This window comes from Crocuta crocuta, unplaced genomic scaffold, assembly GCF_008692635.1.
Source record: "Crocuta crocuta isolate KB4526 unplaced genomic scaffold, BGI_CrCroc_1.0 scaffold13, whole genome shotgun sequence".
Taxonomy (NCBI): domain Eukaryota; kingdom Metazoa; phylum Chordata; class Mammalia; order Carnivora; family Hyaenidae; genus Crocuta; species Crocuta crocuta.
The window spans coordinates 7982971-7994343 of NW_027530007.1; the positions used below are offsets into that span (position 1 = coordinate 7982971).

The 11373-nt window shown below is 63.1% G+C and overlaps 1 protein-coding gene across 1 annotated transcript in view; it reads right to left on the reverse strand.

Annotated features, from left to right (window-relative positions):
- PLCH2 (phospholipase C eta 2) overlaps positions 1 to 4216 on the reverse strand; it is a 64533-nt gene extending 60317 nt beyond the window's left edge. The window contains 1 exon segment of the mRNA XM_077763892.1: positions 4031 to 4216. Coding sequence (XP_077620018.1) covers positions 4031 to 4109 — 79 coding nt within the window. The 5' untranslated portion in view covers positions 4110 to 4216.
- Positions 4217 to 11373: the final 7157 nt, after the last annotated feature.

Below are 11373 nucleotides of genomic sequence, written 5' to 3' on the forward strand. Positions count from 1 at the left end.
GTGAGCAGGGGAGGGTCAGAGAGAGAGGGAGTCACAGACTGAAACAGGCTCCAGGCTCTGAGCTGGCAGTCAGCACAGAGCCCGACGCGGGGCTCGAACCCACGAACTGCGAGATCATGACCTGAGCAAAAGTCGGACGCTTAACTGACTAAGCCACCCAGGCGCCCCATTCTTCTCCACGTTTTTCAATATTTTCCAAATCATCTCCTCTGACCAAGTTTTGCTTCTTGTTTTCATATTCAGAAAAACAAGAAATACAACCAAGGTTGCCAGCACAGAGCTGGTGGAAGATCCTGGGGTTGGGGGTGGGCATGGATCTGAACACATTTTCAAGTGGGGAGGCCTCTGGGTCCGCACATCCTGCACCTGTCTTGTGGACGCACGCTTACTCCCCTGCACCCCCCACCCCACCCGCCACGGCCTCTCCAGCCCCAGCTCAGTGAGGACACAGGCGTGGACACACAGTCTGGACAGGAGGGCACCAGGACGCCTCAGCTCCGAGCCCCACTGTGCCTGGGCAGCCCCGGCCATGCGCTGGGGGCGCCCTGGCTGCTGGCCCCGCCCACTCAGACAGGTGCCTGGCAGGACTGGCTGGCCCTCAAAGGCCTGGGGGACCCGGGCGGTCAGCAGCTCCCGCTCCAGGAGGCCTGCAGCTCCAGGTGTGCACACGCCCTCCAGCCCGAGGGGCCTGGCCACCTCTGACCCTTGGCCAGTCGGGTCCAACACTCGTACACCCGCAGGGGCCTGGCCCTCCTGCAGATCCTCCCCAGGAGGAGGAGCCCTATCTCTGGAAATCTTGCTGTGTGACCTTGAGTTAGTGACAGCATCTCTGAGCATCACTGTGCTGCATCAGGTCCTCAGCACATGGCTGGCCCGGGCCAGGGCCCCAGGCCGGGTGGGGCCCCTGAAAGGAGGGACCAGTGGCTCCGGGTGGGGCCTTGAGCCGGGCAGCCCAAACCAGCGTCCCCACCCCCACTCCCCGGGAGCCCAGGGCTGCTGGCTGTAGCTCTGCCAGCAAAGCCCCGGCCGCTGCAGGTGGCTTGTCCTCAGACACGAGAGCACACAGAACAACGGGCAGACGCTCCGGAAGCCCCCACCTCAGCCCCACCTGTGCACCAGGCGGGGAAAGGAGGTCGCGCTTGGGACCCCTCCCCTTGAAAAGAGAAGGGAGCTGCCGCCACAGCCCCTCCTCGCCTGGCTGTACGTGCTGTGCAGCCAGGCAGCTCAGCAACGCGGGGAGGTATCCATGACAGCCCCCCACGTCGGCAAGTGTCCCCGGGATGTCCCTTAGCATCAGGCCTGCCCCGACCACCCCGGCTGCTTTAGAGAAGCCCCTTGCGGTTCTCCTCTGCGCTCATGCCACCTGGGAACATGGGTGAACCTGATGCCCCCCAGGGCCCTTGCACCTCCCAAAGGACAGACCCCAGGCTCCAAAACCTGCAGAGAGTGCCAGTCTGTGCCCAGGTGGCCACTCCCACTCAGCCCCGGAGGAGCCCAGGCTCCCTCACAGGACACGCCCTTTGTGTCCGTCCAGCCCGAATCTGCCGGCCTGGCTCTATCCCTTCCTGACCCTGGAGGCATTGAGAGGCTGACTCCTTGCAGAGCCTGGTGCGTTTGCTGTCAGGACCAGGGAGGAGCCCAAACCGGGGAGCTCAGGTCTCCACCTCCCCCCGGGTCTCTGGGTGCAGCAGGCACGGTGCCCGGCACCCCCAGCCCTCATCACCCTCATCTTCAGAACATCAGAGAGCAGCTCGATAGCTCTCCCCCAACCCTTTACCTGTGGAAGGGGATTAAGCAGCTCTAAATAAAACTCGTTACCACGGATACGCGACAAGTGGGGTAAGCAATCTGCCGTGGGGGCTGCCACGTTTCTTGACACTGTCCCACTGTCTCCAGTCCTGGGCTTGGGCTCTATACGGTCCACCCCACCCACCCCCCAGCCCCAGCGGGGAGTGAGGTCTTCTCCCGTCCAGAGGGGGCTGAACTGGAACTTGGGGGCCTGCACCCCATCGTGGGCACAGTGGTTGTGAGCCCGAGTGAGGGTGGTTAAGAGCAACCCAGGCACACCCCTCCTGGGCCTGCCCCACCCCGCCCCCCGCCTCTCCGGGCCCCATTCTGGGACAGAGCTGGCATCAGCCACGGCAGGCGCTACGGCTCATGGGAACCTGGCCTCCTTCAGTCCAGAGCCAGCAGGAGCCTCCTGAGCGTCGGGGAGACAACCTGCAGCTGCTGACCGGCCCGCGGCCTCCAGGACACACCAACCTGCTTCACGGGCTTGGAGACCATCTGCCCTCTTGGCTGGAAAGCCTCCTTTGCTCAGTGAGGCTCCCTCGGAGAGCCTTCCGGAAGGACCCCCACCCCGGCCCTCGGCCCAGAACCAAGCACAGGGTTGTCCCGCACACCAGCCCCGGCAGGTCGGGCACAGGTCGGGCACGGAGGGGACAGGGAGCGCGAGGAGGAGCCGGAGAGCATGAGGTGGGGGNTTCCAGACTGAGCTGAGCAGCAGGGCCCCGGAGCCCGGGCAGGGGCGGTGGGCCTCGGGGCAGGCATGGCCCCTCGGCGGAGGAGGCCCGTCCAGGCGTGTCTGCGGAATGTGGGAGAACAGGCCGGGCCCGGCTCTTCAGGGCGCAGCGGTGCACAGAGCACACGCACACAGCCCACTCCACGTGCGCAGGCCCCCACGGGCGTGCGTGCCAGTTCGTGCCCACGCTCGCTCCCACCACCCGTCCCGAGGGGCAGCCCCAGGGCAAGCAGCAGGCGGCCCCTGGGAGAGCGGGGCCTGGTCNGCCGGCCGCACAGGGTGGGCGCCAGCAGCCTCCGGCGCACCCTTGCCCCCTTGCCCTGGAGCCGCAGCCCGGGGTGGAGCAGCCGTGGAGCAGCCGAGCCCAGGCCCGGGGCTGGAGGGGGACACTCGCCAGCGACCTCAGCGCAGCCCCCCCACCCCGTCCTGGGTACTCAGGACACCGCGGCCAGCGGTTCTGGGCCGGAAGAGGGGAAGCCCCCGCTTCCCCGAGTGTTTGGGCCCGGCAGCCGAGCACACCCAAGTGGTGTGTAATTCCACGTGGGCGGCTGCGGAGCACGGAGCAAATTACACAGCGGGAGACTGGAGCCAGTCCCGGGGGCGAGCCTGTGGGGGCCCCCACGCTTCCTGCGGGCGAGGGGCACGCACACCTCGCCGGCCTCACCTGGACGCCTCTGCACCTGTGTAAACGCAAACGCCGGAAGCCGAAACGCCGCAAACGAGTATCCGGTGGTGGTCGCAGGGCCAGTTCACGTTGCGGGACCTTATCTGGCCACGCACCCAACACGCGAGCACTTTACAGTGTGTGCACTTTACAGTGTGTGCACCATCCCTCCCGAAGCCGAGACAGAAGAGACAATGCCCCAAAGCAGCAGCACCCCGTTCCAGAGACCACAAATGTCACTGCCAACAGGCCACCGGCAGACACAGAGACGCCTGGCCCAGAGGCCAGTGCCTCCCTGGGGTGCACAGCGCAGCTGTGCTGAGGACCCGCGAATTGGCCCAGGTTCCCAGGGGTCTGACAGGTGGGCGGAGCTGGTGGCAAGCCGGCAGCCTCAAAGTGGGTCTTCCTAAAAAGGAAGCCAGTCCGAAGCAAGGCCGCCCTTGCCCTGGCCCTTGAGGGGAGGGACTAGGGGAGCGACCTTGCTCGGGTCCCTGTCTCCCACCCTGAGCGCCAGCCCTGGGGCCAGCTTGTGTCTTGTCTTTGCCTGAAGCCACTGAGAGCCGTCCCTTAGACACCCCAGAGGTGCGACAGTCCCCGTTCAACTAGGGGAAGCCAGGGACCTCGGGTGGGGCCCCCTCAGCCCCCATCTTGGAAAGAGACCAGCAAAGACATGTCAACTTCATGCACTGAGGACGGGTGCCTGCCGGCGACTCGGCATCACGCGGGGTGGGGGTGGGGGGCGCCCATGGCAGCCCTCTTGTTCTGAGGGAGCAGGCACAGTTCCCTCCCCGGGTGGGGACTGGGACTCAGAACCACTTCACTGTCTGGCCGGAGGCCTCACTCACCCACAGGCAGAATATTGATGCTCAGGAAGGACTGTCCGCTCTCCAGATTGGGCCCCGGGTCCTCCAGCGGGGGAGCCATCACAGACCAGTGCAGGGCTCTGGGCGGTGAGGGCAGCGGGCAGGAGGCGTGGCTGGCCCGGGTCACCGGCTGGGGCCAGCCCCCTTTGGGGGACAGAGAGACACTGCTCTGAGGTCCCTCTGCCCCTGGGGCCCCTGGCGTCCTCCTCCGGAGTGGGGGCTGGGCCTGTGGCTCATCACACACCTAGAGAGAGCAGGGCAGCAGGCGGGTGGGTGAGGCCTGGCCAGGCATCCAGGCCGACACCAGGGTGGCATTGCAGAGCACTGCTGCATGCCAGCCCCGCTCACTACCTCTCAGAGATGAACGGCCACCCCGGTGAGGAGTGGGTGAGGCCAGGGTGCTGGTGGCTGGAGCAATGGCTCCATCACCAAAGTGTGACTGTTGCTCTGTGCTGGGACTTTTCCTGAACTCGATGAAGCTCAAAGGCAAACCAGGCATCATTTTGCAGCCATCAGCCAGCCCTTTCTGCCACGAGGGTGCTGGGGGGGCTCACCAGCCCTGGGCCCCAGACGGGTGGGCCCCGGACCACAGACAGGAGTGGCCTGAGGAGGCTGCCCTAGGCCCTTTCCACAGCCCTTGGCTCCCAGGCACTGTCACCCCCAGGCGGGGGCTCAGCCCCTTTGGGCCACGTGTGGGTCTATGCAGCAGATGGAGCCACTTTGGCATCGGAGGCCCTGAGTGGACCCCAGGCTCCGCCTGCCTCCTGGTGCCCCCTCCCCAAGTCTCAGTCCTGCTGGCTTGTGCGCAGGCTCCTCTCCTGCTCGGAACCCCCACTCCATCCGTCCACTTCCCCCTCACACCCCGGACCAGCTCCTTCCAGAGACTTCTTCCTCCCTGGGGGTTAGCGAGAGGCTGCAGAGGCCGAGGTGGGAGGCCACTGGGCCCAGGACAGAGCTTCTGGGCCTGGCCCCCAGGTGGAGATCGGGGTACTGGCCCCTCCAGACACCCAGAGCCGTACCCTGCCCGAGTAGGAAGAAGGACTGAGCGGCAGGCCCGGGCCCCCGCAGCACCCCCTCCCCCAGGGTCCCTGTGGGTCAGGCTTAGCGGGTGGCCCTCTTGAAGCCCAGGCCTCCAAGGTTTCCCCAAACCCCCCAGACCCCCCAGAGGTCTNTCCAACGCCAGCGGCTGACCTAGAACTGCTGGCCAGGAGCTCCCCGGGCTCCTACACCTCCAAGAGCACAGGGCGCGGGCACCAGGCAGCCCGGGGGCCAGGGCGCCAGGACTCGCGGGCCCCCTCCAGCCCCAGCCTGGCTGCGCCTGCCACAGCCTCTCACGGGCCCTCCGTCCGCTCCCGGTCACCCCTCCGGACGCCCTGGCTCCAGGCTCACCCGAAGGTGTGGGGTCTCCAGGCCCAGGCTCACCGAGGCAGCCGGGTTGTGCCGCCCACGAGGCCAGTGCGAGCTCCCGCCACCGTCCCAGCCACCGTCCCAGCCGGCAGCTGCCGGGTTCCCGAGCAGGCACCGCGGCTTCCTGCCGCAGTGGGAGCCCAGGATCCGTGCCTGAACACGTCTGCAGGCGCGGGCTGGGCATGGGGCTCGGCGGGGCTGGCGCAGTAGAACCTAATTAGGCAACAGCCCCACACCGCAAGCCGGGGCAAGGCCGTAAAGGACCATGAGGTCAGCTGTTGGCACAGGCCCGGCTGCATCTTGCCCTGTGAGTTGAGCCCCTCACCACCCACCCCTGCCCCCCAGACCACGCCAGGGCCCCTCAGTCCCAGACACACCGGCCCCTACAGTCAAGGGGGCCTGCAGCAGGGTCAGCAGCCTTGGGGGGGGGGGCTGCGGGTGGGAGGAGCCGCAGCTGACGGTTCCGTGGGGCAGTCCCCAGCCAGGCTGCTGGTCCCCACAGAGCCCCAGGCCAAGGAGGCCCCCCCCCCCGGTGCCAGCCATTCAGCCTGCTCAGACCCCCACCCGGACGCCAACATCAAGTCCTGGGAACTGGCCACTGCCCGAAGGTGACCAATCATGGATGACATCGTTCAGTGCCAGGCTGGGCCCACTTGACCCCTGTCCCCCAGCATCAGCCTGTTTAATCAAGACATGTAGCCTAGGCCCAGAGAGGCCAGAGAGCAGCCCAGCCCCTAGGGTGTGGTGCTCACGCCCAGAGGTGGACCCACCTCCACAAAATGACCAGGCCCCCCGCCCACAAAGCCCCAGAGGGTGCAGTGGCTGCCATTCGGCCTCTGCTTGTCAGTCTGTAGTACCCTGCCCACAGGGAGGGCCGGCGCGGACCCTCAGTGGCTTCCCACCCGATGACTCTCCTCTGATGTCCGCAGCGCCTCCTTGTGGTGTCCTGCAGAGTGGCAGGCTGGCCACCGAGGGCCACGGAGGGCCCCAGCCTGCTCCCGACATTCTTCCCGTTACTCCCCTGCATCCCCTGGCTCAGAAAGACCCAGGGGTGGGAGCCAGGCCGAGGTGGGAGCCCCAGCCTCTGGAGAGGGGGTGTAGGGATAGGGCATCTGTTCCTCCCCAGTCCCAGGCCCCACCGGCCACCAGACCCCAGACATCCCACCTGACTCTTTCTAGGCCCGCTGCCCACTCCCCCCCACCCGGGCTGGACACCTGGTCTGAGGGCCTGAAAATCGCATATGATGAGGTACCTAGAAATCAAGGGGATGAACTACCTGCCCCCCAACCCCTTCCTCGTCTTGGGATCCAGCAGCCAGGGTCCTCCACTCCAGCCGTCCCTCCCCCCTACTCCCCTAGCGCTGCCTGAGGAGTCTCCTCTCTGGTGGGGCACCTCGCTGCCCACCAGCGCCCCCTGGCGCCCACCCCTGCCTCTCCAGCACAGCCTCAGGTGGAGGGGCCCCAGCGACGGGAGGCAGGGCAGGGCACCCCCGTGGCTGGCCAGTCTGAGGCTGGACCCTCTACCCAGCGTTGCCCTCCCTCTCCCACCCTAGACTTAGCAGATGAGAATACAGAGGATGTGGGGTGGGGGGCACTCGCCCAAGCTGTTGAACTGCCCAAAGCCAGGCCGGGGCCTGCCTGGCCACACGTGGCACAGAGAAGCCGGCAGCCCTGACTCCGAGGCCGTGGTGGGAATCGCAGTGTCCCGGGCCCATGCTCACGAAGGTGGGCAGGAGTGAGCTGGCGCAGGGGCTGGTCTCACGGAGTTGAACCCTCATGCTAGGTCCCGAAGGAGGGGCTTTTGTCAAGGTCAAGACCCAGGTATGAGTGGGGGTCACTCAGCCAGCTTGGTAGTGGCCCCCAAGGGAGTGGGGGAAAATGTTCACAGCAGCCCTGACCGGTGGGGTCGCACACGTGGAATAAACATGCAGCGTGGGGGCCGTGGGGACAGGAAGCGTCCCGAGAGCACAGTACCGAGCAGAGAGACCAGAGGGAGGGAGGCGTGCCAGAGGGCGGTGCCTCCAACATGAGGCCCACGGAGCCCGCCGTGTCCCCAGAACCCCCGGGGCCGGCGGTCTGCACGATTTCCATAACCATCCCCTTCCTCCCTGTGCCCACATTTGCACAACGGTGGATACCGCTCAGCACAGACCCAGGCGGCTGCTCCGAACGGCACCGGGCCGTCCCTTCAGGCCCCTGTCACCATGCACTCAGATTTAAATACAGAAGCCGTTGCCCTGAGAACTTCCAAACGGTGAATTTCATGAAACCTCAGCTCCTTCCAGTGCCCTGCGGGGGGAAGTGAGGAGGCTCTCAGGAGGCGGGGCTCCGGCGGCAGATGCCAGCCCTGCGGGCCGGAGGCACGGGCAGCAGTCTTTGCTGGAAGGCACCACTGCAGACAGACTGTGGGGCGGCACGGGCGTGTGCAACATCTGGCAGCCGATTTCTCCAAACCGCAGACGGCAAGCCTGCCACCTAAAACGCAAAGTGACGACCAAGTGGTAAGATCTGTTGCCAGTGATAAAATTCAAGCTTCAGTAAAAATGAGCATTTTGGAGAACGTGATCCACCACTGCGAGTCTGGCGGCTTCCAAATATTTGAGGCTTTTTCTCACGGCAGCAGAGGCGACATTCACGAGCGAGCATGAGACACATCCACATGCGGGAGTTCTGCCACGCTCACTGGCCAGTGGCTTCCAGATGCCCCAAATCGTGTCCAGGTAGAAATCCACTCACAGCCAAAGACCCACCGACGGGTTCATGTAACAGAACCCCAGATGGGCATTGCCAGGCTCGGGCTTTCATCACCCCCCCCACCCCGCGAAGCGTCGTCTCTGCGGCTTTGCCACGGCAGCGATGACGAACGCACACACCCACATGCAAGGAGGAGGGTCTCTCGGGTGTCTCGCACACGCAGTGACGGCCACCACGGCGCTGCAGCAGCGCATCCACAGCCTGGCCCCCTCCCTCCGCCCCCGTGATGGACACTCGCAACAATGCAAAGCGATACCACCCTTCTCATGGAATTCGTTTTAGGAAAAAAAAATTATTTTCATAAAATATTATTTATATTAATGTAAGCTGGTGCTAGCCCCTATGGAAAACAATATGGAGGTTCCTCCAAAATTATAAACAGAAACACTACTTGGTCCAGTAATTCCACTACTGGGTCTTTACCCAAAGGACACGAAAACATTAATTCAAAAAGGTTCACGCTCCCCTACGTTTACTGCAGCCCCGTTCACAACAGCCAAGAGCTGCGAGTGCCCTCTGGCGTCCGCCCGTAGGTGAACGGCGAAGGAAGGGGCAAAGTGCACGCGGAATATTACTCAGCCGTAAAAGGAATGAAATCTTGCCATCTGCAACAACACGGATGGAGCCACAGTGCATTACGCTACGTGAAATAAGTCAGACACACAAACGCAAATGCCATAGGATTTCACTCATGTGCAGAATCTGAAATCAAAACAAATGAACAAAGAAACAGACTCTTAAGTGCTGAGAACGAACTAGTGGTTGTCAGGGGGGCGGTGGGTGGGGTAATTGGTAAAACAGATAAAGAGGAGTAAGAGGCACAAACTTCCAGTCACAAAATAAGTAAGTCACAGGCGTGGAGACAGCACAGAGACTATAGCCAGTGAGACTGTAATAACACGGGGCGAGCCCTGGGTACTGTACAGAACGGCCTGGTCGCCATGCCGGTTTCACACCCGAAACTGAAAAAGTAATGTAATACCGCGTGTCAACTCTACTTCAATAAAAAACAAAAAATATCCTTTACAGTCACACGTAATTACTTGATTGTTATTTAGTGAGCCTGCATCAACAAAGTGTTTCTAATAATTAATTTTAATATCTAACATAGTAAATGTCAAGTCCTAATAACCAGGGGTGTGCTGGTCCGGATTTTCCGTGGCGGTGAAAGCCCTGATGGGCGGTGTTTGCCAATTTCCACGTAAATACGCCCGCGGCAGGCAGTTTCCAGCCGGGAGGAACCGCGGTCACATCCGGTCCCCCGGGACCTCCACTGGGCGGATGGCACAGGCTTGAGCTCCAAGATACGGGCGCAGATAACAGCAAGATGTGAATAACCAGGAAGCAAGAGTGGCTGTTCATTACCTTGCTTTTCTTATAATTTCTATGTTTTACATAATTTAATTAGTTTAATTTGATTTTAGTAACGGCTGTGTGTAACAACCAGCTCTCAGAATTACCAGAGACCTCACAGGCGGCTGTGAACCGCCTTTTTCTGTCAGCAGCCTCCTGACAGCTCACCTCACAGGTGAGCTGGTGTGAGCGGCTCAGTCACCACTGCACAAAACACTTTGGGGTCCCCAACAGCTGCTCAGGTTGGAAAGGGGTCCGGAGGCCACCTTGTGCACCGCCAATACGGATTTTTAAAAATCGCAGCAAAATAACACTATCCATGCTGAAAAATACCAAAAAGAAAAAAAAAAACAAACCCCAAGCCCCAAAAGATGCACCCAAGGTGGGGCGGATGGGCAAATGACAATCCATTATCAGTCAAGAGAGGAGTCAAGACGGGGGGAGGGGGGGCCCCCACTGCTCTCTTGACCTGAGGTCTGCAGAAGAGATTCCTGAGGAACTGGGGGTCTCAGGGTCAGAACTCGGCTTGAAGCCAGCCCCGTGTAGCCCAGAAGCTTCCCTCCGAGCCTCTGTTTCCTCACCTGTAAAGCGGGGTGCTGAGTGCCCCCTGCCCCACGGGGGCGGCAGGCGCGGTGCCCACCAGCCGGGGGTCTGGCGGGCAGGCACAGGCCCCTCCCTCCTCGGCTCCCAGGAACCCCTTCCCATCTCATACCAGGAGCACACCCCATGGGGGCAGGGCCAAAATAACTGGGCTTCACCCCACAAACAGAGATGGTCCCAGGAAGAACCCACAACCTGCCAGCAGACTGGGGCGCCACTTCCCCCGCCTGAACCCCACCTTCTGCACTCGAGAGTGTCACCTGGGCCCAAGAGGCAGCTCCGGGTGAGAACTTCAGGGCGGTAGCTTGGTCTCCACGCCACAGCGCAAGGGGATTAAAACGGAGCATACAGCCCAGGGCCCGCGGGGGACAGCAGAGACCCTGCCCGGAGTGTCTCCATCTGACAGCCCCCCGCAGCCCAGATGAGAGGCTGAGTCTTTCGGGTGGAGGCAGGAGGCTGCTGACAGAAAAAGGTAAGTCAAGGCTGGGGCAGGAGGAGGGAGGAGACGCAGTCCTATGTTCCCGGGTCCTTAACTCAGCACTGGCTGAGCTCCTGACCAATGACCAGAGACCCTGAGGCAGGCAGGTGGGGTCTCTGCAGCCCCCCCACTCTGCACCAACCAGCCAGCTGCCACAACGCCCCAGAGTAGAGGAGGGTATGACAGGGCTCAGAAGGGCCAGGCTGTGAACAGGACCCTCTGCAGGAGGGGACACGTCAGACACCAGGGACAGCATGTGCAAAGGCCCTGTGGCAGGAAGGGCCATCTTGTCCATGGGCCCAGGGCTGGCTAAGACCTCCACGTCCCAATCTGGACAGGACTGGGACAGAAGCCCCTAACCCTCCTCCCAGGATTAGCCTGGGGCAGCTGAGGGAGCGCACTTGTCACCTGACGGGCACCAGCACAGCTGGGGACACCTGTTCCCGCTGCCCCTCACTGTCCTCACCCCCCGGGGAGGCTGGCTTCTCACATCCCAGTGCTGGGTGCACACAGCCAGCAACACCAGTCCTGTCACCTTCTGCTGGGCCCTTAGGCCCTGAACATCCGCCGTGATGGCACCGTTCAAGGCCTCTGCCAACAGCACGCTCAGGAACCAGCAGGACCTGGGGTGGCCGGCTGGGTAGGGGCGTAGGCCAGGCGGCCTGCAAGGGGGCAGAGGGGGCCCCATGGGGCCTGGCCGTGGCGGGCTCTGTGCTGGCGGGGGGGGGGGGGG